The sequence below is a fragment of the Lagopus leucura genome, unplaced genomic scaffold, assembly GCF_019238085.1.
Source record: "Lagopus leucura isolate 7727_CA_CO unplaced genomic scaffold, USGS_WTPT01 Super-Scaffold_73, whole genome shotgun sequence".
Taxonomy (NCBI): domain Eukaryota; kingdom Metazoa; phylum Chordata; class Aves; order Galliformes; family Phasianidae; genus Lagopus; species Lagopus leucura.
In genome coordinates, this window is record NW_024962252.1 from 83,409,234 (window position 1) to 83,436,353 (window position 27,120).

The following is a 27,120-nucleotide window of genomic DNA, read 5'->3' on the forward strand; positions in this document are numbered from 1 at the left end:
TTTCCCCGCTCCATTCAGGGGCTGCCAACAAGCAGAAACATGAACCAAGAGGACTGGTTAATGCTCTGTTAATGTTATCAGAGCCTAAAGCTGTTAGAGATAAAAAAAAAATAAACCTCAGACAACTTTCTTACTCTTTACCAGGAGTTAACAGCACTATTTCCTTGTTCCTGTATCAATACAGGCATTTTGTAATTATTCACACATTTAAATAAGCCCTTTTGCCAGAGGAGCCACCCCACCAGACAACACAGATACTTAACTCCTGTAACATATTTACTTACTCCTGTAACATATCTTGTGAGATATTTACAATATTTGCAGCAACAAAGCTGTAGGTGCTGAGGAAAAAAACAATTCACATACCTAGGCAGCCTTTTTATCTCCTTCCACTTCCTCAGCAAAACACTAACAAAGCCCAAATACTAACTTACATCATATGAATACACAATAATCTACAAGCAAGAGAACAGCATGATTTAAGGAACACTATCATACAGCAACATAAGTGCTAATATTTGCTACTTAGCCCATGTAATTTATAATGCCGCAAATAGTCATATTAAAACTACAGTTCTATGGTTCTACAAGGTGTTAGCATTAAAAGCTACAAGCTCTGTATAACCCTGAATGGCTTAGGTATTAGCAATTAGGAACTTTCAGATGAACAACCAAAAATTTACATACAGCGACAAAATTTCATATCCTACATGCACCTTTTACCTGCCAAAATATTCTTGTTTGAAGGACTTTCTAAAAAATTACTCTGGATTCATGAAACACAGTGGAACATGATCTGCAAAGTATTCTGACCACAGGTCACAGCAACTTCAAATCTCTAAATGGATACTGGGAAAAATGAAGTGAAATAGTTTTTAATCTCAGACTTTTATTTGGGGGAAAAATGTTGTGTTTTTGTGCAAGATGCAGGAGAATGAGGTCAACTGAAAAGGCTTATTATCCACTGATCCTTTCCTCCAAGTACCTAGCTAGGAAATTTATTACCTGTACCAAGTGACCTATGCGTGCAGGTTTTGCAGGGTCAGATCCCAAGAATCAGTGTTTCATTTAAGGAGCAGTCTCTGCAGCTATCACTAGAAAAGAAGGCAGTCTACATGCAAAGTGTGTGCCATAGGAACCTTTCTTTCTTTTTTTTTCTAATGTAAGAACAGTTAAAATACTGTTTATTGTTTATTTATTTAGTTTTTTACTTGATGTATATATTTCAAAGACTTGGAGCAGCTGGAACTGCAAGTCAAAGGAAAATACTCTGTTCTTATCCATTACACACAAATTGACCATGTTTGATCTAAACATAATTAAAAGCAATGTTTTCCTTAAGCACAGAAGTGTAAAGTTTAAGTACTGGATGACAAAAAGCACAAGGAGAAGCAGCTACTTTCTCCTCAGTTATATCTTTAGAGGTGAGCAAAATTCAGTGAGTTAAGTGACATCATAACACAGCTCAGAATCCAGCATCCTTCTAGGCAGTAAAGGCCCAGGTGCCAGTCCACCCACTGTGGAAGTAGATGAATTTGATCCCCTACAGTAAACAATTCCTTTCAAGATTCAGCTCACCTGGTTACAGGACCTATCCAGCACTTTGCAACAAGTCATAGCCATTCACAAAAAAAAAAAAAAAAGGGCAAATCTTTCAGATCTCACACAGGGCAGAAGATTTTGGGATAAGATGCATCCTATGCAAAACATTTGGTCCCTCACTCCTTATTTAATTAATTCAGTCAGTATCTAAACGAAGCCAAGTGTCTTCCATCGAAACACCTTTCACAGCCTGCTGATAGACTTGAAAAATTCTGTATATGGCATTGAGATACTCAGACTTAATGTTTGAGATGAGCAGAATTCTTCCTATTGGTCTTTCGATTAAAAATTTAAGTCTTGTTTAGAAAGTCATGTCCTTGCAGTTCTGAAGCCACTATTCTTGTATACATTGTAGAATATTTTCATGTTTTTTCCTTCCTGTAATTGTTTCCTGGTCCACCACAGAACATATACTGTACACCTAAAATCATTTAGCATAGAGACAATCTAAATAGAGGACAAGTATTCAAAGTTCCAGAAAGTTAAGATACTTAAAAGCAGCCTCCAGGATCTCAACTTTTGCAAACAAAACCTCTTCAGTCTGAGGAAGATACGGGACACAGAACCTTTCAATTTGAAAGATAACAAAGTGGATTATCTGTTAGTTACACATGCCAGTAGGGTGATCCATTACCATGGACCTTCTACCGAAAGTACATGATGTTGCCTTAATAGCAGCTACAGCCTTATTGGCTTAAAAAAAAAACGTAAAAAGGGTTTTGCATGTGAATTGAACTTAATAGGTTTGACATGGACTAACCTTAAAGAATCCAATCCACTCAAATCCCTTTGAAGGCTGCAGCTGAATTTCATGCAAATCTTAGGGAAGTAACCAGGCTGCTGGGATTTCAAGATGCTGCATGCCTTTCTTCTGCAGATCTAAAACCAGGCAAAACAATGGAGCGAAACCCTCCCACAGTTTCAAGGATTCCTCTTAAGATGATCCTGTTTTTACTCCATAGCTGAGGAAAGTCGGACATTTAAAAGCAGAAAGCAAGAACAACCTCACATCAGCAATGTATCCAAGTATGAATCCAATCTTTTCATTTTTCAAACACAGCATTACAGTAAGCCAGTGTTTTCTGCATTAAGAAATAATATGACATTAACCACTAACATTAAAATGTTCAGAATAAAATGATTCAGAAGAATTCCCTATATTTGTATCTAGAACTAATAGATTGTCATATTTTCTAAAAATAAGCAATAAATAATCTACCATAAACTTTCTGGTGGCCTTTTTTAAGAATCAAGCAGCTACTAAACAGATCTGTTTCTTTTTCAAGGCCACTGTACCATTACTGTTTGCTCGCCCCCATTTAAAAATCACCAAGAGATTTTTAATGTTCTACTCATGTTTCTATAAACACAAAGGCATATGTACTTCTGTCAGTAAAACAATGTACACACTGACAGCTGGAAAACTGTTTGTTGACTGGGTTTAATCTTCACCTGATATACAGAAGAGAAAAAGGAAAAGGAGTATTTGTCAGCTGCTTTTCCTCTAAGAACAGGGTACAGGTGACTAAAAATGTAACTAACTATAACCAAATCAAAACCAAACAGTGCATCTAAAGCACCAACTACGCAAAGTACTTATAAATTCTTGGTTAACAAAGGGCACAGAAAGCCCCTAGAGGAAATATTTTATTTCTGCTAAATTAATACCTAAAAGCATTACATTTCATCAGTTTCACTTTGGTTTTAAGTCCCCAAAGATTCTCCTTCTGAAACTGGCTATATTTTATGCACAAACCAGGCTGAGAGCTATCTAAATCTAGATAAAACTCATTGGCTTGTAATCTTCACAATGATCTATACATCTAAATCTATATGCAAATCAAATGCTCTCATGCATTAACACATTCCAAAGCATCGAGGAGTAAGAGAGTGCTTTCTCCCTCTTGAAGCCCCCCTCCTTTGCTCCTCTCCCCCTCTCTTTATTTACACGAGCTACCTAAATAATTCACACTGCCTCCTTTTCAGCCTGAACGTTCCTCTGTTGAAGCCTGCAATGAGCTATTGCAGTAACCAGATGGACACATGAATGCAGCAGGTGGGACAGATGGCAGACCGCCCTGTCTGACGCTGGCTGCCTCAGCTTGGACGGCCTTTTCCTTCCAGGTACATTATCCTCAGCGTAGCAGAAAGCAGGATGCAGAGGTGAAAAAAACATTTGCCTACAATACTATGGGAATCGGTTAAATAAATGACGAGATGCATATCTGGTTTTTAAACCAAAATGCCATTTACAGAAAGTGTGTGTATGAAGCACTGCCTCTCCTCCCACACCAGAGCAGTGTGTCCCTATTCCCAGCAAGCCTGAGAGGTGCACAGAAAGCAAAATATGGCTGAAATCTTAGAAAGATTTTAAACTCGTGACCTCACAATTTTGACTGCTTTAGTAACAACAACAGAAAAAGCCCTCCCTTTTGCAGGTGAATGTATTTTGTTGGAAGGGGGGAGGAGGGCTGCTTTTTTTTTTTTTTTATTTAAATATTAATCCATGCACTCTATTGTACACAGTCCCAGTTTTTAATTTTTAGTAGCTATTATACATACAGTGACAAGCCTCATCTACCTGTGTAGTATGCATTCCTTGACTGAATTTCTTCTGCACCCCACTTCAGGACACATAAAACTAAGAGCTTGTTACAAAAGACTAGGTAGGTCTAGCAAAGAAATTCAACTGAAAGCTGAAGCAGTAAATTTTTCTTTGACTTCAAAAACAGACATTTTAATACATTGCCTTCCTCTCTAGAAGAGTGAGCAAAACATTGTGAAGAAAACAGCAAGGGAAGAAAAAACAACAAGCCTTTCAATCTAGAGTGCTGATTCAATGTATTAATTGAAAAGTACTGTTTCAAGAACAATTTTTAAAAATCACATTAGAAAATATACTAAAAAATTAAGCAGTCAGCTAGATGCTGCATGCAACCCTCTGCTGCCCAGCTCTGTCCCCTCCCAGGCCTTCTCCCATCCCTCCTGCTGTATGTCAATGACAGCAGCTCGTGCTGCTCCCAAGCCATCTCCCTCCCTTTCACACTGCTTTTCACTCTACCTCCTTTTCATTAAATACACCTTCTCTGAACTGACACAGAGGAAACCACCCACCTCTCCTTCAAATGCCTCCCCGTGGTAGATTTCTGCTGATGTACAAGAAAACAGCGCATGCCTCATTGTTAGGCTGAAGTTAATGCTTTTATTGTAAATTAAAAACACACAAATGCATAGATATTACTCAGCTGCATAAGCACACACACACAGCATGGTTGCATTTCCCATATTAAAAATATTAAAAACCCTTTTCTGAGGCTTGCACGAATTACTCATGTTTGCAGCCAAAGCTCTTAAACAGAACGAGCTAAATGCTTACACACTATGTGTGGCAGGGGCCACATGTACCATGCATGCTACTCTATCTGAAATACTAAATAATAACAGAGGAAATCGTATTGAATTGATTTGCAATTACACTCAACTATTGTGTCAAAATAAATCTCTTTTAATCGAAGTAAGTGATAAGACAAAGTTGAAGCTAAGAAAAAAAAGGCTAAATGGAGACATGATACGTTCTAGATTCTGCTCCCTTGGAACATACTGGTGAAAGTGGAAAAGGGAACTGACAATAAATAAACTTGTATGGGTAAACGAGGACTGGTCCTAACTGGCAACCAAGGCCTGAAACAAGTACGAACTCACCTCTTTACATATTAAACACACAGAGCAGAGACTCTAACAATAATAAACATAATATAGAATCCAGTTTTTTGTGGTAGAGGGAGAGGACATAAAAGTACTATCGAAAAGTTTAGCCTTGTAAATTTCTGACCTGACAGAAGCCAGCAATAACAAAATCTCAAGAGACAGACTGCTTTGATGGGAGGCCTGGACTGATTTCAGGGCCAAAGAAGTTAAGTGCCTTGACTAGACTTTAGACAAGCGGAGTGGTTTCCGTACACCTACCTTTCCTAGTTGAAAATCCTGAACCTCAAGGGCTTACTATCACTGCATCTCAAGTAGAAATTATAAAAAACGAAAAGTGATCATATATGCAAAGGTTCACATATGAAACCGTATAACATTTTGCAACAGATTTCAATACCAGCAGCTTCCAGAAGTGGTGAATTATGTACTAGCAACCTCAGAAAAGCATTTCAAGGTAAAGTGACCAGTTTACGACGGCACAGAGAGACAGTAAAAGCAGAGCACTTTACAGTCAGTTTGCCAATGCTATCCCACAAGTTATGATTTCATCATTATGAGGTAGCCTGTTTTCACATAAACAGGACTCTGAACATGCAGGAACACCCTCTTTAAAAATAAAACCCTGAACCACTGCCAATTTGTTCGACGAATGCACACACACACTGCAGCAGCAATTCTAGAGCTAAACTAGGATTTTAGGCAGCGCATCACATTGTCAAGCTTGTTTCACCAGTGAGAAAATGTCAATACAGTGATAAACTAAGAAATCCTAAGCCGCCTGTTTTCAACAACAAAGGTATTTCAAAAAAAAAAAAGAAAACAAAACCCAAACTTTTCTACTACTTTTGCAAACTATTCGTTTTTCCTTAACTTCAATTTTCACCTTGAACACAACCTCCCTGCGCATGTAACTCCCGCCATTGGTTTGTGGCCACACACAGCAGCAAAGCCCTTTCCCAAAGCCTAAGGTTTTCCTAAAAAAAAAAAAGTCAGTCTTGGATCTCTACAGGAAAAGATGCACACAAACACCCTGATGGCAAAAGGAGCTGAGACACAGAGGTGACTGCGAGGACAGGATTTTGACCCCATAAAAGCAGCTGTTGCGCACACAGGCATTTTAGCATAAGTACCTGTATGCCTAAATGCTTACCTATGATCTGACAGTTTTCAAGAAGTTATTGCTGCTGAGAGAACACTGAATGCTTAGAGAAAAATTCTGTTCAGTAGGGAAAAAAAATTGTCAATTGTAGTCCCACAAGAAAATCATAGGAAGGAAGGCAATCACAGTTAAAGTGGACCTGATAAAAATACCAGTGAGCTGATTGCCAAAGATTCAAATTTCATTAACATTCTGCAAACAGAAGATCTGATGAATTGTTCTGGGTCTGAAATTGTAGAACTTCTGATAATGCTAAACCACTTCAGGAAAAGTGAAAATTTTCTCTCCGGGGGGGCCCGGCCGCCCCCCCCAACTATATACATTTCTATGTGAAACTTCACAGGTATACCATCATCTTCTCCAATTCTGGCTGAAGAAAAATTAGAAAGAACAACTAATTTCACTGTAGTACAATTATACGCAGTCTTTTGGAAAAATTATGTTTCCTGAAACATGTCTTTACCTAAAATGTGAATATTTTTCAGATCAGACAAAATACTGATCAAGACAGAGAAAACTGGAGTAGCTCATAAACAATCAGAATATATAACAACAGATAAACACTGCTTCCACTGCAAATGTTGCCTCTGGTTTTTAGCAGAGCCTAATTGAGGGCAGAATTTGATGTTCAATGAAAAACATACAATAAATACATGGCTTCAAAAGACCCCAGACATGCAACTTCCAAGGACTGGAAATGCTGCCTTTCTAATGAGCTGTGTACAGAAGTAATAAACGGGCATGAAGCCCTATGTCATAAAGGAGCAATTTCAAAAAGACAATACCATTTACCTGCTCCTATCAAACACTAAGCGCTGACATCCCATCCTCCCTTCCCTCTGCTGCCAAAACTGAAGCATAGCTTTGAACATCTTGACAACCGCCGCTACACCTCTGGTTTAACCCTATCAGAAGTTTGATTTTTAAAAGAGGAAAAAGTGCCTTTAAAAATCTGAAATGCATACTAGTTCTTCCACTTACTTCTCTGCAGCTGAGCAGGGCCATTTACACCGTCCACTGAACACTGTTTAGTAAACACGACAAAAGAGCTTCTATCTTACTGCCCTTGCAAAAGCAAGGCAGGGGTTCTGTTTTTAGTGCACACTGTGGTTCGATGTGAATCCTGTTCCATGTTGTTCACACCTGCTGCTGACTAGCAGCCTGCTGATGGGTTGTGGTTTGTACTGCTCCGGCTTCAACAGAACCTGATCTACCAACCTGGAAACAAGCCCCAAGTTGCTGGGGAAGAGTTCTCTTTCTTTACTCCACTGCTTCCCCCTCTTTTAAGTTTAACAAGAAGCTTTAAGCTTTCACACTTGTATTTAGTCCTCACGTCTAGTTTTTACAACAATTCATCTCCATATAACAAGTCTTAAAGACAAACATAATGTACAGCCTTTATAAACACTTGCTGTGTAACTCACCTTTTCCTTCATGCCTACGGAAAATAATAGGCTTTGCTTTAACAGAAGTACTGAATGTGTCAAAGCATCAATTTCTGAACTTTTACAGAAACAAGCTTTTTCAGATTTTCCAAGAAACTTCTTTTAATACATTCACAAGATATTCACATGTTACTGGTTTAGGAAGATCCCTAAGGCTTCATTGGTACAGAATGTTGAGTGCTTCAGTGGAGACAAAAAGGTGATTTCTGACTATGGACCTGGAATTTCATTGTGCCTGGAGAGAATACAAAAACTGGGAGAGAAAATCCAGTCCCAGTATCACAGTGTTCACCATCCAGTCCTACTGTCACTTGTATTGCTGTGCTCACCAAACAAGTTGTGCATTGAGACCAGGGATAAAAATCATGTGCACTCAAACACCCAGATGCAGGCATTGTGACCTACCACAATGTTCCACACAAAAAGAGTCTCTAAAACGAAGGCAGGACATACTACTTTCACACCTTCCTTCACAGGTTCTGTTTATGACTAGATTAACAGAAGGGAGCATCAAAATAACTGGACACAAACCCCTCTGAGCCTCCTTTTTCCCCATTAGGGCATGTTGGATTACTTCTTTCTATAAACAAGAAAATAGAAAAACGCTTTCTAACCAGTAGCCAAGTTCTTACACCTCCTCAAGCACTGTATGAACCCTTTCATAAATAAAATGCTGCTTAGAGGCCAGCCAAGGCAGCTCTTCATCTATTAAAATTTATTTTGTATCTTGTGGGGAAAGGCATGCTGAACAACCACGGTCATCCTTTGCGACTTTTAATTCTGCATAGGAACACCAAGGTTGTTCTGTCTATATAGCAAGATAACGTGCATCAGTCAGAAGTGACCTATTCTAGAGCTTTCCATCCAAAGTTCATCAGTAGGAACAAAGATTAAATAATCTTTACATAAACTCGGCATTTCAACCTCACTTGCAATTCGGACAAAGAAAAAAAAAAATAAATAGGAAAACAGGGGGCTCGGCCTTATCCTGCCTTACTGACCCTCCATCAGAGGTTTGTTAGCTCCTCCCGAGTCAGTGCAAGACTAAAGGCAGTGGCATAATACCAGCACTGCTTTTAAGCTCACACAGAAAATATTATGAGGGTAATCTTAGTATTTCCTGGTCGCACTCCTGTAGGCAGCTCTGTTCTGGTGTAAATGCCACATTCTGGCAGCAAATCTTTGTGTTACCCTTTTTTTTTTTTTAATTATTTATTTTAAAATACTATCATTCATTTATTTTTTAATTAAGTTACGGAGACCAATGCAAAATCTACTGGAATGAATGGCATTCTTCCTGTTCAGTCTTGAATCAGGCCACTTCAGCAAAAGCAAAAGATTTCTTAAAAGAGATGTAAGATTGCCAGCACGCTGTCCTTCGCACCTTGGAAGATCTCTGCTAACTTATCTAACGTGTCATGAAACACACAGTAATTTGGTCAAATAGCTGCATCTGCAGTCTTCCTGTTCCAGCATTACCTAATGCACAAGTATCACACTTTTTTTTAAAAGAAAAGCCCTGCCCCAGTCATCCATCAAGTGCACACCTAAGCCACTGTTCTCTAGAAATATAATATATGCTAAAAATACAGAGAAAGACATAGCAAGCTTTCAGAAATTGAAGTGCTTTGGCAGTTAGATTTTAATATTGCCAGGCACTGGTTTTTTTTGTTTGGTTGGTTGGGGTTTTTTTTGCCATATTATCAAAGTGACTGAAAAGTTGGGATTCCACGTTTCAGGAGTGGCAGCAGCTCACACACTGCCTGCCATCAGTGGTCAATGCGTGTTGTTAACTCCAGAGCTTGGTGATCAGCCTCTGCAAGGGGAAATAAACAAGTAAGTCACAATTGGCATTCCCTGCCAGCCTCACTACCTGCTGCCTTCAAGCGCTGTTTTCTACTATGGCCTCAACAGAAAGAAAGAAAAAAAAAGTTAAGACTACTTTATTTTGATTATAGTGCTTTCCTCAGGCAGGAATTTTTATTTCAGTTTGAATCTTTAAACCATTACATTTTCAGTGATGCATTTTTATATTTACAGTTGACATCTTCATAGAAGAATGAAACCTTTGAGCAACAACTCTAAAGCATGAAGGTTGCCTGCAGTAAGTACTTAAATTATTTTACACCCAAATGGAGCCAGTTGTTTTTAGCTAAAATTTAATAAACCTTAAATCAGTGACCTTTCTTAAACTGAAAGCCTGCACTTGAGGAAACGAACTTTCCCAAGAAACAGATCTTGGTGAGTAAATGCCAAACAAAGGGCTATTTAAATCTGAACATTTTTTGTTTATAGCTTTCGAACATTCAGTTCCTAAATCCCTGACTGCTGCCTAATGTATAGAACACTGGTGCCTTGGTTTAATCACACACCATTGATTGCAGAGTGTCACGGTGATCTCATTGACAGTGATCAATAATAATCCAAAATCAATCAAATCTGCTCTTGCACTACCATTCATCAAATTTGTATATCCCAAAATTAATTGTAGGCACATGAAAGATGAAAGAACTAGGGGGGAAAAAGAAGGTACAGAAATAAAAATCAGTAAACTTCAAGCAGATAAAAGCACATGCGAGCATGCTTCACGCCTGCTGAAGTAAGTCAATGATGAATCATACCTCGCCTTCCCAGGAAAGACTCCAAGATGTATTATTTTTCAAACATGAGAATACACGGCAACTGAAGGCAGAGGACATATTAGCAAATGATCAAGCATTATTCTATGAAGAGCCACGGGCTACATTTCAAATGTGTTGTCAGTACATTACAAAAAGCACAGGTACATTGCACTATGAAGAGCTGCCAATGCAAGTTAGCCACTGCACTTAACAGAGCAAGAGAGGATAAAATTACTGAATTTCTGTACCAAAAGCATGAATACATGCAGCCACTTATCAAAAGAGCTGTTATTGTTGCTGAGGACTCCTCTCTCAACATATTCACCCGTAATTTTGTCAAGGTAATAAATCCTTCCATTCATTACAGCACACTCAAAAGCGCACTGCTATTTAATTTAAATGGAAAAAAGGCCCAAAGTGTCTAAAACATTTACTTTTGCTAATGTAAAAGTGCTGGCATTTTACTTCATTCCCGATAAGCTGGTGCCAGTGGACGTGATTATTCTTTTCTTATTCAAAGCATATCAGTAGTTCGAAAGCACTCTCAATCTTATCAGGCATATGAACAGCACAGTTACTGAAAACAGTTTGTACGGCTCCTCTCTCTTTCTGCCAGGCTATCAGATAAACCCAACTTAACTAACTGTATTTACACACAACCAAACATAAGCTGTGTCTTCAATATAATGCAGCCTGTTTCTGGCATGCTACAGGTTTTCTGCTTGACATTAGTTGTAACAAGAACACTAGCTACAGCAGAAACACAGCTGCTTTACAGCACATAATGCAAATGGCATGTGGGAGGAAAAAATAAAAATTGTGAAGCAAGAATGATCACTTCCAACTCCACATTTCCCAGGAACTTCCTTGGTGTTATTTGGAAAAAAAAAAAAAAAAAAAAAAAAACAACATGGAAGGAGTGGGGCTCTGATACATTCAAGACATACGTGACCTAAGACTTAAGAGCAAGGAAGTAATTTCTCTATTTCTTTTTTTGTCTATTTTATTTTTCTCTCCTCTGGGAGCTGCTGCGAGGGGTGAAAAGAAGAAAGAAAGGAAGAAAGAGAAAAGAATTACAATGTCTGAAGGCAATTTAAACACATTTACTATTTTCGTCCAGAACAAGACTGCAATTTCTCATGATCCAACCTTTGTCTGGCATTAAAACTGAAATGAAAAGACCCACCGTAAAAACACTAGCACCACCCTTCCAAATCGGCCTGTCAGCACTTCTCCTTTTCACCCAGTGGCTCCGGTGAGGACTTCTCAGTGCTAACTACTCAGCAACATTCAAAGATCTCCGACCTGCGAAGGGATGCTTCTTACTGCACACTCACTGGAAATGCATGCAGAATTCATCTCAGAGCAACAGACCCAGCGCAGCACATGAGGAGTTAAATTAACCTGCCTTTGCGCGAGGCGCTTTCAGATAGCTAAATGAAAACTTCAGGAGCGCCGGGAGAAATGCTGAATTTCAGCTCCTGATTAATTACAGTGTTCGTTAGGAGCTGATGCTACAACCCCCCCCCGCACACACACACTGACAGCCCCTTGCTGCACACCTCTGCTGGGGTGGCGAAGGGCAGGCACGTGCCACCACCTGAGCCCGTCTCCTGCTTGTGCCTGGAGTCCAGGCGCGGCACGAGCCATCCGCGAGATTTGTAGGAGAACAATGAGCTGAATTAAGCCAAGTGTGCAGGGCCGGGTAATTCGGCCGATTGTTGTTTCTCCATCTGTGACACCACGGCCTCATGATTGATGGGACAGGTGCCATTCGTGCTAATGCAAGCCACCGGCGGTGGCTGCTCAGCTCTTTAAATATCAGCCAGCACCAACTGGGCCCAAGCAGCTCCCGCCAGAACAATGATGGGGTGCCCGGGTGCTGTGCTGAGATAGCGGGGATTCGATTCGCACCCCTTTATGCCCATGGAAATAGCTGGTTAGAGACACAGCGTTTTGTGCCACTGCACAACACCTCATCTGTCCCATCACATTCACGGCTGCCGCGAGGACACTGCCAAGGAATTCTGACACGGCTGGAAAGGCAAACAGGATTTAGGAAAGGGAATCCTGGATGTGGTAACATTGAGCTACCACAGTGAAAGAAATCCACCTTTCACTATAAGAATTTTACCATTCTCTGAAGATACTTTGCCGGACATCCACATTCATTTGCTTTCAGAAATACATTCATTATTTGTTTTTTAGATGGCATCTAAGTGTTATTTTACCAGATGCTCTTTTTTTAAAGGATAAAATAACTGTAATAAACAACACTTCCCCTCCCACCATAGACTTCATGAAATGTATTCTTCTGAAAACTATTTTAGCATTAATACTTGTCAAGTGAGCATATCACAGTCTATTTAAGAAAGAAAACACTGACTGCAAAACATTAAAGGACATCAGCGTTTGCCCTCCAAGAAGACAGGAACCAAATCCTACTGCCAATTAGAAGAAAAAAATTAACACAGCAGATAAAGAATACATAAAAATTGCATTTGCAATATTTGAAGAATCGTACAAGCTAGCAGTAACTGGCTACACTCTGAGCACATACAAGAAGAATACCATCTCGTCATTTTGTTACCCATTGTTCCTTACTAGGCATACCCATTTTGCATGTCCTTTAAAATAATCAGATGTGAGGTTCTAAAAATATTTTTGGAAGAAATACCTTTTTAAGCTACCCTAGGAACGGGGAAACAGAATAGAAGAGGAATATTGTGCATCAGGATGGACTAAATAGAACAATTCATCTCTTCCTCTGCCCACCTGCCCGGCACCTCCATCCATTTCTGGAGGAATTTCAGAAATGCTCAGAACAAACCAGCACTACATTTTAGATGTTCTCATTACGCCTGCCAGTGTCTCTACATCTGCAGGCTCTTAAGGGGGTTAAGAGAGGATTTTTAACATCTAGCTGACTTTTGTCTTCTGGGGAGAAAGCCCATTAAAAAATAATAATAATAATTGTATCTTTGCTTTTAAAAAAAAAAAAAAAAAAGACAAAAGAAACCTGAACTTCTGTTTGTTTGGGTTTTTCTGAGGCCACTCAAAACGAGCTACAGGAACTCCACATCTTCTCATTCTAACTTGCCAGAGCCATCAATCTCTGATCACACCTATTAGAATCTCTCCACAGCCAACATTACATTTTGCGACAGCTTGACCAGTTGTTTAAGGAGAGGGTGTGTGATGGAGCAAAGCTAAATCGACACATCTGTGATACTTCTGACACCCCTCAGCATGGCTAATATTAATTTGTTTTCTTTGGCTAGGTAAGTGCTGCCAAAACACATTACATATGGTATGTAGTTCCAATCAAAACGATGAAAAGGAGAAGCGCAGGGTTTTTTTTTCCACTTAGAGCAGCATGAAAAGATACAGAAGAGTAAGAGACATCCCTGCAAACTTACAGAGTAATAACCTGGAAAACCACAAACCGTTTTGTGTCAGAGTTTGCTTTCAGAACAGAGCCCTTTAGCAGAGTCTGTCTCCCCAGGTAAGGCCTGCAGCACAAATCTGCAAAGATATTTTACTCAGGGGAAGGGAATATAATTTCCAAGACACGATAAGAGGATGTATTTAGACTATTCTCAACTGCATAGAAGTAATGCGTCATATTTCAGTAGGTTATCATATGAATAAACTGCCCAATTCTGGACAAAGACGCTGTAAGTGGTTTGATTAGACTGAGATAAAGGACCCCCTGGTTAAATACACCCCGATATAGCAACATACTGCAGGGTATTGAGAGCTTTTACCAGTTTCATGCGCAGCGACGCACGTTAGTATCATGAAAGACATGAGATTTACATTTCCAATATCATTTTCTCTTTTACCTTGTGTGTCACTTTGATCCAAATAGAAAAAAAATCCCCCCAAAGTTCATACAGACTCAGAATGGGGACTTGCAACCAGAATTAAATTCAGCGATAAACACGAACAGCATAAACTTGCCTCGTCTTCTATAGAAGTACCTGTATCACCCGTTTCACCAGGATATTAACAGCTGAGCTTTTTCTTAGCAATACTGGGAAACCGAAGCACAAAAAGGAATTCTATTTCCAATTTAAAGTAGGAAATGGTGCTCAGATTAAAAAGCTATGCTGCCTAAACTGGGAAGATAAATTTGTAATGAGACAAAATACCTCTTTAACATAAACCTGCGGTATTAAGGAACAGCCAGGAGAAAAGCCTTTCTCTGAAAGAAATACAAATTAATTGAAAAACATTACAAACATTGTGTAAACAAGCCCAAGAGATTTAAAGCTTCTGTAACATAACAAATACATAAATTGTTTTACAGGACATCTGTGTCAAAAGGCAGTGGCCTGCTGTATCCATCCAAAAATCACACTCCAAAGTGCAAAGGCAAAGCAGAATCTTTTAAAAATAATGAAGCACTATTATTTGAAATAGCAATATGTAATTCAGTTTAATATTTTTCTTTAACATTTAAAAAAAATTAATTTCTGGATAAGCAAATTGTAACAAAAAAAAAAAAAAAAAAAAAAAAAAAGGGAGGGAAAGGGAGATATAAGATTTACTAAGTAGTAACTATCATTAAAATTGAAAGTGTATTTTACATTTTTGTCTGAGGACAATACGATACATATTAACAACCACACATGGGAAGCTTTTCCACCACTCCAAAAAATAATCATATCCATGAGGTGAAAACATAACCGTGTGTCCAAGGAAACATGGAGCTGAAAAAACAGTTCTCTGATGGAGAGTGAGCCAAAAGTTATAGGAATGTGAATAAATATCAGTCACATACATTACTTGAAAGAGGATTTTTTTTTTTCCCCAACTAAAAACACAGTTTATTTCATAGCAAAACTGTGAGTACAAATACATGAAATACTAGATTACATGGAGAATCTGATAGAAAATCAGGTGCAAACTCTTTATCTGCAATGCTCTTTTATCTGGCCGGCTCACTTCTCATTAACAAGAAAAAAATAACACAAAAAAGCAGCAATTTTTGACAAGCAGATACATAGGGAACTTGAGATAGCTCTGCATATATTAACTGGATACATGTCTGTGTCGATAAACACAACAATACATGTACATTGCACACACTGCATTAAGGAATATGCTGTTTACCTGGGTGCATAGCTATACATGTATTTGAACTAAAATCCGCCGTGCACAGACAGAGGATTTCCACATAAATAAGAAGTGAATATACATGTAACAAAAATGCAGCTATACATGCTTCTACAGCCATGACTGCGTGCACACAGTTACCTGAGTCAAGCCTAAAAGTAAAAGAAGGAACATAAAATGTGAAAGAACACGTAATAAGTGGAATGTCAAAGCTGCAGAGTCTGTTGGTGTCATCCCTGCGCTATCAAACATACATATGAGTATGATTGGAGACAGAGAGGCTAAATATTTCACTGTCAGAGCATGTCGAGAAACGCAATTCATTTCTCTCTCATGTGCTTTAGGACAATGACAATTTAATACAAGGCCAGTGGATGTAAAAGAGATAAAAACTGAACAAACTGGCCCAGCATAATCACACATTTCCTCTAGAGAGCCTGGCAGCATGATGCTCATACGCACTTGTAATGGATCAACATTTTATTGTTTCTTCCCTGAATGAATTTGCTATGAAGAAGGATTCGGAGCAAAGCTTATCTTATAGGCAGAGGTTACTTTAAGCTTCAGTGGGAGAAAGAGTTCTTCCCAGTATTTTTCCTATTTACTCTATGCACTTCACTCACGCTAAGCAAAAAATAATTAAGATACTTCTTGGAAGGTTCAATTAAGTATCTTCATTCCAACTCACACTTCCAAAGGGGTGCAAGTAACCTCCCTGCAGGTCAAGGGTCAGTCTTTTAGAGATATTCCACAAATTAATAATTTCATTGCTTATGAATAATCCAGACTTTTGTTTTGCATTTTTATATTGTAATTTCCCTCTGTAACATACAGAAATAACTGTATGGACTGACAGATCTGTGAGTACAGATATATCATACTTTTCAGCTACTCTAACCAAAGTAGGTTTCAAGTATTGTTCAATATTATCATAGACAAGTTACCTTCTGTATTTGATGAATAGCACTGTGTATTTGAAATTAATTGCAAAAGTAGGGTTGGCTAATGAGGCAGCCCTTATCTTTTCTCAGCAGTGCAAGCACAAGTATTTTTCTGCTGGCTCAATATTTTCTAAATGCCCAAAGTGCTATTAACTAAGTTGAAATCTGATTAAAATAGGAACATTGAAATATTCGCAACAGTTAAGGCAGCTCCAAAATAATAATATTTTTTTTAAAGCTGGAAAAATTCTTATCTCTCTTCTTATCATTAAGTATGTGTTTTGAAAAGTAATAATTAAACAAATTGCTCCCTACAGATTCTCCCAGTTGTTGTGCTTCCCATTAGCGTCTCTGGAAACAGTTTGTTAAGACAACAGTTATTCTGTATTATAGAACTGTGGGGATGGTGGCCTCGTACCCGGCCTCTATCTAGAGTGAAATTTGTATGAGATGGTGAAGCTTAAGGACTGTGAGGAAAAGAGCAGCGTGCCTCAGGAGAAAAAAAAAAAGAAAAAAAAAAAAAAAAAAGGGAAAAAAAAAAAAGGTACAGAAAAAAATGATCAGCTATTCAAGAGAATTAATGGATATCCACAAGGGCTTTGCTAATAACATGGGTTAATTACTGCTGCAACGCACCAGGCTCAGTAAATAAAAGAGCACAACTATAAACACACTGAAATGAGCAACCAGCACTAAAAGAGGGGCAAGCCCCAGCAAACGCGAAGCTGTCAGGCGGGCATTTCAGCACAATCCCCTTCTACTTTGCACAGGATTTAAAAACTTGCCGGCAGTCTATCAAAACCGAAAAGCCAAAGAGCTGTAACCGGAACCAGAAGCGGCAGAATGGCACGGGGCCTGCTGGCTGCCCACAGGCAGGAGCTGCTCGCTTGCCCACACTGGGCTGCCTGCACCCAGCTGCCTGGCTGTGCTGTGCACCAAGGCCCAAGCACGTCCAACTTCAGGGCTTTATGTCTTAATAGCAACTTGATCTGCTCGCTCGGAGAGAAATGCAGCGGGTTAAAGATCTGCACTGCCCAGAGGGACTGTGGAGTGGCAGCAAGCACCGCTTCCCACTTCGTAATAAGATTTCTTCACCCTTGTTCCCTTTTTAAAATGAAAGGTACTCTCGGATAAATCGTCTGGGAATGAGAAGCTAAGCCAAAGTACCCAAAAGAGCAGCCAAACTGATATCAACTCTTACAATTCACACATGCAGTCGCACACACACACACACACACACACACAGATGAATATTTACATGCTAACACCCATGAGTGTGCACACAGCCATTCCACAGACCGTTCCCACACAAAACACAGACACAGACCACTATCACATGCAGGTATTTACTACACAAGCCGCCTACCTCCGCTTGTGTTATTTTTGTTGTTGTTGTTTTGGTTTTTTTAAGTGCTACATCTGCTCTGCACAGCCTTCATTTCTTCTCGCCTGTGCATTCTACCTGCTGCTGGACAAAACAAAAATCTCTGCTCGCTATGAGCTGGGTGTGTTTGACGTCTGAACACCAGCGCACAGCGAAGTGCTGAGGTTCCACCTCACACCGTGAGCCACAAAGGGCAATGTACACAGTGCATGGAAGCTCTCTGGAGTTACAAATCTCCTCCGTTTCCTATGTTTGGCATACAGAGATGGCATCTAAATTTATTAAGCTGGTCCATGCTTGCCCCCCACACACCATTTTTTAAACTGTTTCAATTGCCTTCCCCTCTCCCAGAAGCTCTGACAACTGTTAAAACAGTCAGTAAAATTAAGCCTGCTCTATAATCCTTCAGTCAACGTTACATTTTAATCAGAGGGTGAAGGAGATTTCAGGTTCCGAACGCACAGATTCATTTACAATGACTAAACTGACACATATGTCAAAACGAGCAGATACATTTATCGCGCCCGTTAGCTTATTAACTATTAGTAATTATTAGTGTTATTGTTATTGCTGAAAAAGCAGAAAGCCAGGGCTGCAGCTGGCTGGGAGTTACGGCATTCTTCAGCACACTGCCTTGAAATCAAAGCATACCTAGTGATGGTCAGGCAGATGTCTGCCCGTTCCCAGAGCGTTCTGGCAATTTTTAGCTCCAATCCTCTCTGCCCTCACCCATGCGAGAGAACCGCAGGAACTACTGTATTTATTTTCCTTACGCCCCTCGCTCACGAGTGCACGTGACGATATGGAAGTCAATATAAGTCAATTCACAATCACTACGAATATGAATAACGTGCAAAACTCCGGGGCTGAGGGCTTATTAGTGGGGACGGAAGGAGGAACGCGCTGAGCGGCGCTGCTCTGCGCCCACCGCTCGGGGAGGCACCGGGAGGCCGTTCCGATGACTTTTAATTGAGCCAAAGAGGAGGAGAAAAAAAAAAAAAAAAAAAAAAAAAAAAAAAAAAAAAAAAAAAAAAAGCACAACAACCCAACGAGTTGGAATCTTGCACCGGAGCCAAAAGGACATGTGCCCCGATTTCATTTCAATGCATCTCCTCTAAGAGGCTTATCTGAACTAATCATTCAAATTAGCTGTAAGAAGGTAAATTCAAGAAAGCTCCTTTGGAGTGGGGAAAAAAAGCTCTACAAGAAAAAAAAAAAAAAGCAGAAGAAAAAAGAAAGGAAAAAGAAAAAAAAGAAAAAAGAAAAAAAGCCTTTTGGTCTTTTTGTGCATTCATTCCGAAGAGCTCTGCCCGGCTTCATAAGAGCTGCGGGCACCGCGCCGTGACGTTACCGAAGCTGTCCCCGGAGCACCCGCGGAGCGCGGACCCTCCGCCGCTCCCCCGCGCGCCCAGGGCTGCCCCGCTCCCGCTCACTCTCCTCCGGCGCTACGACGGGAGGCGGCTCGGCCCCTCGGCCCCTCGGCCCCACGCGCAGCGCCCCGCTGACAGCCCCCGCGGTGCGCTCCCGGCTAACCCGGCAAGTTGCCGAGCCTGCCGCGAGCAGCCCCGAGGCGCGGGTCCGGCCGGGCCGGGCGCAGCGGCTCCTCGCAACTCCTTCCCTCCTTCCCTCCCGCCGGGCCCGCGCGCACCTGTCGGGCTGCGGGCGGCCACCGCCGCGCAGCGCCCCGCGACGGCCGCGGCGCCGCGAGGAGGCGGTGGGGGCGGGGAGCGGTACCTACTCTTCCTCGTAGTGCAGGGAGAGCGGCTCCGGCAGGCAAAGTTCTACCGAATCCATGTGCGCCCGGCGACCATTCTTCGCGCGCGCGCGCGCCCGCGGGAAGGCAAAGTTTCCGTGGCCCGGCGCCGCGCGCTTGGCACGAGGGCTCGGCGGGCGGCGCGGCGGCGGCAGGCGCGGCCAGCGGGGACCAAAAGCTCGCCCGCGCGCCTAATCAAGGACTTAAAGCCCCGCTCCGGGCTCATGAATATGAAGCGGCGCTTTACATATGCGGTCCCCCCGGGCCGGGGGCGCGGCGGATTGGTGAGGCGTCGGCCAATCGGGAGGCGGCGGGGCGGCGCGCGGGCCGCGCGGCAGGTAGAGGGGTGGGGCGGGGGGAGCGGCCTGAGGCGGCGGCCGCTGGGGCAGCGCCCGCAGACATGTCGGCGGCCCCTGGGCGCAGAGGTACGGAGCCGGGGGTGGGGGGAGAAAGCAGCGGGTACGGGGACAGCCCAACTTTTTGAGCGGCTGGGGCCGGGAGGAGGACAGAAGCGGGCTCTGCGTATTAATATTCCGTATCTGTTGATCTAAATCCATATACTTGTTTATGAAAGTGGAGAAAGCAACTCATTCCGTACGCGTTAAAGGAGCGTTTACCTGGCAAAACCGGCGCTCAGCTCCATTTCTGACCTGCGCGGCCGCATCGGGCAGCGCGCGCAGACAGGTACGTGCGTTCTCCTGCAGCTCAGCACAACGCCTCGTGTTTAACGTGCACCCACGTGCAAATATTTAGGTGCTGACGTGTAAATATTTAGCTTTAGCTAACAGAAAGAAGAGCTCCAGAGCCGATCAATTTCTTCCCCAGCTGCGCAGGGAGCGGCGAGGGGACTGCCTGCTTCATTTTAACAAGGTAAGACCACACTGCAGCAGTTCGGCACCGTTATACCTCGCGGTGTGCGCAGACCTTGGAAGCGTTCCCTACGCGCTGGGTTTCTGTCTAGCCCGTTCTGCCCGATGGGAAGGGCAGCGAGCAGAGCCCTGCTGCGTGCCCGCAGAGCGCCCAGCCCCGCCGCTGCAAAGTGCTGCTGGGAGCCAGCCTGCCTCGGCAGTAAGGAAGGGGCCCTCGCCCAACCTGCTCCGAGCAAATAACCGTGCTCAACTTGGAAACGTACAGATAAATGTTATTTTTCCTTTCTCAGCTCAACCGCTTAGGAAAATCTTTTATTTACGACTGCAGCCCTACGTGATGCAAACGGCAATCTTTGAGATCAAAACATACCGGTGCAGACCCTCAGAAAGCGTTAATTCCATTCACCAATGGGAACAAAAATGCCCTCGCACAGCATTTCACCAAATGAACGTGGCTGCAGAAGCCAAGTCTGAAATACGTAAGTTCAACAGATGTGTTTGTATGTGCTCACAGCAGAGAGGTGCCGGCATTCTGTACCTAACCTTATGTAAAGGCTGGGCCTGTGGTATAAATGCATGCGAGCTTTGGAATTGGAGCCTGCATAACAGAACTGCAGCTCTGACTACCGTATAAAAGCAGGTAGTAAAAGCTTAATTACCAGTAGCATTATGCTGTCTATATTGTTAAATGTGAACTCTATAATTAAGATGTAAATTCACGTGTGAGCAGTGAATTACAGAGCTCTGAAATGTAGAGGAAAATCCAACCACGCTGTAGAAACATCAGACTTAAATAAATAAATAAAAATGAAAATCAGTTTTTATTAAATTTTAGAATGAGGCATTTAATCATGTCACAGTATTAGGATGTTCTCTGAGGAACAATTGGATAAATGTGGGTTTTGGAATCAAATCAAAACTGAAATAAGACATGTTTATTCTATCTATCGGCACCTCTGTAGTATACAAACCAAAATACAGTTCCTATAAATTGATTTTCATGTGCCCTTTGGCAAACTATGAAAATAGAATTGTATTGTCCATTTATAGATTCATATTCAAAAATGCTATTTTTCAATTTTATACTAAAATACTTCCAAATCATTTCATGCATATCTGTTTTCTTACTTTAAGTGACCTATACCCAGTCTGTGTAGATCGGCTTGATGAAATAACCTCTTCTACGTATTAAGTTCTCTAGAATATATCCTCCTTCATAAGACAACTGATCCATTTAGAAATGTACCAAAGCACGGGTCAGCTTTAATTTCTACTTTTGTTCATTATTTCTTAAGACAGTGCTTTTGTATTGAGGTGCTGAAACATGATGTCTCTTTACTTCTGCCATGGAAACCCTCCTTTCCCATAGTATTCCCATAGGTTCTGCCACCTCGTTGACTTGTTCCACCCATACCGTATACCATCAGATATGTTTTTCCTCTCTCTCCCTTTGCCATCGCTATGTTTCTCTCACCCATCTCTCATCCAAGCAAGTGTCTCTCTTCCCTGCCAGTGCTGCTGCTCAGGCAACCAGAAATACAGTGCTATAGTTTGCACGCTGATAAACAAAGCAGTTGGCTTCTTCCCTGGGACTGAAAATGCCACCTCCACCAGACCAGGGCCTGGAATTCCAACTGTATTCTCGAACTTGGATTTCAGTTATCCATCAGTTTAGAAAAAGAGGATAAGAAATATTACTGCAGGCAAATAAGCTGGGTGTAAGCATAGCTTCACTTTCCCAAGCTTCTCTGTAGAAACAAATAAAATAGTTCTAGGAAAAAAAGAGGGGGGGGGGGGGAAGCTCCTACAATTTAATTAAATTTTATCAGGGGATGTAGAATAAGAGCATGCATGGAAATGTCCATCTGCACTAACTTATCAAAACGAACAGTGTAAAATCTTACCACAAGGAGTCTATACAAAACAGTGGTAATGGAATCAGAGAGGGGAAGGAAAAAAACATCCTGGATGTGTGCACCAGTCAAGGAGCATTACTGATCAGCATCTGTGTTTCCATCTCTGTGTGCCTATGTAATTTGTCTTACATATATTGCATGTTTAAGTATCTTCACATTTATATACTACAGACATTTCTAGCCACATTCTTACAACACAACTAGCTCAAGGCAACTGAAGAAGTATAATTCAGTGGCACATCACAGAAACTGCACAGTGAGTTGTGTCAAATGTGTATTTAGCAAAAGGCAAAGCTCAAGTCAACTGGCAGGGAGCAAGAATGTAAAATACATTTTATTAGCTGCAGAGAATTAATTTGAAAACAAGTACATCATTTACTTAGCATAACATGTTGGGAATTGGACTCTCTGATCTCCGGAGATCCCTTTTTACCCTACAATTCTGTGATTCTGCAAAATTTTGCCATACATTATGGTACCTTGTTCAAAGCATAGCTGGAGAATATCAGTAAGTTTGAAATAAACATTGAGTAATCATCAAATATGTGGTTCTCTCTTTATTCAAAATCCTAAGTAAAGAAATACAACTCCAATGTTCTGTGCTCTAGAGCAAAGGCAGAACAATATTGTCACTGTCCACTGGTCTTACGACACTTTGGCCTTGTGTGCTTATGGCTGGAAGGCACTTGGTGCATCCCTGGGTGTGCTGCTCACAAATGAAAAAAACCTAATGCTACAGAAGTTCAAAATCCCGCTCACCTGTTTGTATGTGGTTGGACAAACTACAGCCGGCTATTCCTTTAAAGCTACCTACTTCTGTCTGTATTTAGGACTAATTAATTACTCCTTGTTTTGATCTTAGGTAGAAAAAGCACAAGTAACACTATCCCAGAGTGCTCTTTAAAACTTTTCTGCAGTTCATTCACAAATATACAGAGCAAGGCATGTAGGATTTTGCTCTCTGTATTCCAGTATATAAGAGTCTGTGTGGAGTAACACAGCAATTGTCTTTCTATGTTACTAAACTGCTTTTGGTTCCTCTAGTCTCAAAAAAAAAGATCCCAGTATTTTCTCCTCATTTGATTTTCAAGGGCATGGGTATTTAAATGACTGCCTTCACTGGTACGGAATAGAAACAGAATAGAAAACAGTTCATACCGCTGTAAATGAAAATTATTCTCTTGATAAAGCATCTTTTCCAAAGCCTCTGACAAAACGAAAGGGGAAAAAAATAGAAAAAGGAAGCTGCACATGCTTGTCACCTACCAAAAAACAATGACTCCCTAAAGATAATTCAGGTACACACTTCAATATGGATATCTCACTATTACCCCAAGCTCTTTTTTTAGTGTAGTTTCTTCAGAGAAGCTGAAGTGCATTACTGTTTCAGACAGCCAAGGATAAGATGACTGAGGGAATTCAGTTGCTCTGTTTAATTAATACAGGATTATTTCACTTTCATTTTGTGGAGCTAATAATATGACTGGTGGAATGTCAGTAAAAATTAAATCATAAACTAGTGCAGTACCAAAGGGAAAACTTACTTTAGTTATGGATTATTCCCAGCAGAAATCTGGAAAATCTTATACATATTTACACTGATAAAATACCACATGTACTTCATGGGATACTGCGAGCTCTCTACAATCCTTATAGCATGTATTTACAGAGCAGGAGTTAACATTTTGAGATTATACATTAATAAATGAGTTGCAGTTATATTGTTTCTTGAATGTTAAGCACCACATACTAAGCACAGGAACACGTTCAAGGTCAATGTCCTATTTTAGACCTTTTCAGCAGCTGTGATATTATGATAATCATACTTAAAATATTCCTATAGAAAGAGTAAATTAGTCCTTTTCACTAGCAGGATTATTATGATAAATAACAAATCTGAAAGAGGACAAATTCAGATCTCTTATTTTTCAATGTGATAACCTGTCATCTCTTCCTGCGATGGCTTATCTGTTGAGAAATAAAATAAATCCACATTCTTCTCATAGGTGAGAAGGCCTCACATATGTAAAAATATCTCTCTTGAAGTACTTTTCCTTTCTGTAAGAACCAAAACACTCCAATTGGCATCCCATCCTATTGCCTGTACTGCAGCGAAATGTAATATCCCATAAATCCAGAAGGGAAAGAGGAAAACAGCACCAGCAGCTATTCCTAAACAAGATTAGGAGTTTAACTCCATCTAACTGGGGATGAGATGTGTCCCTCAGTGGGCCTTTTCCCACTTCCCCATCAGCCTCCCACCTGACTGGAAGCTCAAGGTGCTGAACACAGAAAAGAAGACGACAGAGTGTAAATATTTCCCCAGTGAAAACCCAATAGTCTTTACTAAGAGCTGACATGAATTGCTTGTTACACTGGCCCCAGGATATCACAGCTTGAAGCGAGAGCACACATACACAGAGCCACCAACCATTCTCAAACCTTCTGCGCTGTGTATTTGTGCCTGTGCATCCAGAGGAGGCTCCTATGACATCTGACTTGGAGCCTGTACACCTGCTGTACACAATGCATTATCTCCAGCTTGCCTTTTTTTTCCACCTGACTGTCCCAGCCCATCTTCCATCACTCTTCTTTCTTTCTTTTTCTCTCCCTACTCTCCCTCCACTCCCTTCTCTCTGGCATTATTATTAATGTTAGTGCTATTATTACTGTCCAAGCATAAGCTGATCCACAGGGGAACCTGTGTAATTTAACCCCTCAAGCACTAAATTCCTTCACATGTGCCAAAGACACAGGTTTGTTGTTGCCTCCAGCAATATCCCAGGAAGACGAGTGATGGCGGTGTCATATCATCACACAGCGACTTAATCTGTTGCGACACCCAGGGAACAGGTAACTGAAGAGATTTACAGAACATGCTCTCTGACTGAATACAAAATGTTATCCCCTTTCCCAACAAACTCACGTCACATGCAACAAAGTGAAAAATTTTGCCCTCCTATGGCTCATCGTTTTCATGACTGCTTTATCCAATCCCACCACCCTATGAGTCACCTCACCGTACATCTTCTAGCTATACAACAATTTTTTTTCACGTTTTTGTTCTCTCTCCTTTGTTCTTCTTAGGTTCTCTGATTAACAAACAGCCGGATCATGTTGAACTGCCACGTAGCATAGCTTCAGAAATCTTTTATCCATACACTAGATGACTGCAACCATCACTTACATCAGGGTTATCTTTTTGCACTGTCTTTATGTTGTCTGACATCTAATGTATGCTTTTTAAAACAACAGATTAAAGGCGTTCCACTTTTTAAAGGAATGCTAAGTTACAGACAGTTTAGTTACAATAACCATTGACAAGCAGGAGGGCATCTACATCAAGTACTGAGAATCAAAAATCTAATCTGCGTGTCCATCATGAACTTTCCACACGGGCATCCATGTGTATAACTTTTTGTTATCCACAGACGTTAAGAAAACTCAGTGTAACGTAGAAGTGCACGGCTGTTCTCTCCAGGATCAGGATGAGATCCTTTATGTTCTAACATTTCACTGACCTGGGAAGCAAGAATTTGCTGCAGAATTAATCCTGAACTGCAGCAGACAAATGAGAATAATGAAAATGTCTTCAACTAACTCAGAATAACCTTACTGTGCTGGTAAGTCAGAGCTTTCACCATGGGAAATTATCATTTCTGAAATAGCTAGAAGGAACTGGTGACAAAGGCTGAGTTCACCTGCTCAACAGTAAACAAAATATCCCTCCATAAGGTGCTAGCTACTTGTATCTCTAGACACCTCCAATCTAATGCAGGTAGGGGCTTTGGTACCGAAGGCAACTGAAACCTATCCCAGTGGAAATATCTAATTTTTCCTTCTGTAAACACAGCTTCTTATGAAGTAATGTATCAGCTGACTGTCCCCTTAACATATTAAGCTTTGCATAGGGTCACATTCAGGCTCCATGTCAAAGGATTTCTCGGATGAAGAAATATGTCTATAAACCAAGTACAAGAAGGGGTTAAGCACATCTTGTGCTTTTCCCCACCATGAATATGAAGAGACGACTTAAATGTCTGCATGGCCATACAGCTCCCAGACAGGTCTGCAGCTCCTATAGAAAGGGGGAATTCACCACCAATTGCTCTTCTCCCAAGTCCTACAGCTCCATCCAACTGAACATCAAAGCTCTGATTTTTAGTACAATACATCAGAATCACTAATTAAAAAAGGTGTTTGTTGTGATTATTACAATTAATTTATATATTTTTTACTGTACTATTACAATTGAGACAATATAATCCTAATGTCACCCTTCTGCAGCTGAAGCCTTCTCTTACCACCTAAGTTTCTTTCCTAGAGCAGTCTCATTCTTATTGACCAGTCAGTTAGTCCTATCCAATTACTCAATCTCCAATCGATAGATTTAGTTGTGCGTAATGGTTAAGGTGTAAACATTATGCACACACTCATCCAGCTTAGTTCATGTTCCTGCAGATTTGGGTTTACATTCTAAACTCCTCAGTGAGAAAAATGCAGAAATAAGGTTTTCCTATTAGCTTTTTTTTTTTTCTATCTCCAGTTCAGCCCCTATTTCAGGTGTTACATTTCTAGAAATTAACCCATTTATGATAGAA

At 40.9% G+C, this 27,120-nt stretch overlaps 1 protein-coding gene and 1 long non-coding RNA gene across 13 annotated transcripts in view; one reads left to right on the forward strand and one right to left on the reverse strand.

The window, feature by feature from the left end:
• Positions 1 to 27,120, reverse strand: part of ESRRG (estrogen related receptor gamma) — a 379,837-nt gene that overhangs the window by 132,573 nt on the left and 220,144 nt on the right. Inside the window, exon 1 of one of the 11 annotated variants that reach the window (XM_042895236.1) lies at positions 19,720 to 19,809. The exons of the other annotated variants lie outside the window; for them this stretch is intronic. Coding sequence (XP_042751170.1) covers positions 19,720 to 19,775 — 56 coding nt within the window. The 5' untranslated portion in view covers positions 19,776 to 19,809. Of the gene's footprint in view, positions 1 to 19,719; positions 19,810 to 27,120 lie in introns of those variants that run through there. 11 annotated transcript variants of the gene reach the window in all.
• On the forward strand, positions 19,936 to 23,061 carry LOC122194280. Of its 2 annotated transcripts, none has more exons than XR_006183086.1 (4): positions 19,936 to 20,018; positions 20,309 to 20,418; positions 20,510 to 20,604; positions 20,894 to 23,061. It is a non-coding gene; the product is annotated as an uncharacterized LOC122194280 (long non-coding RNA). The 2 variants fall into 2 exon arrangements; XR_006183085.1 differs by lacking the exon at positions 19,936 to 20,018 and adding an exon at positions 20,090 to 20,159.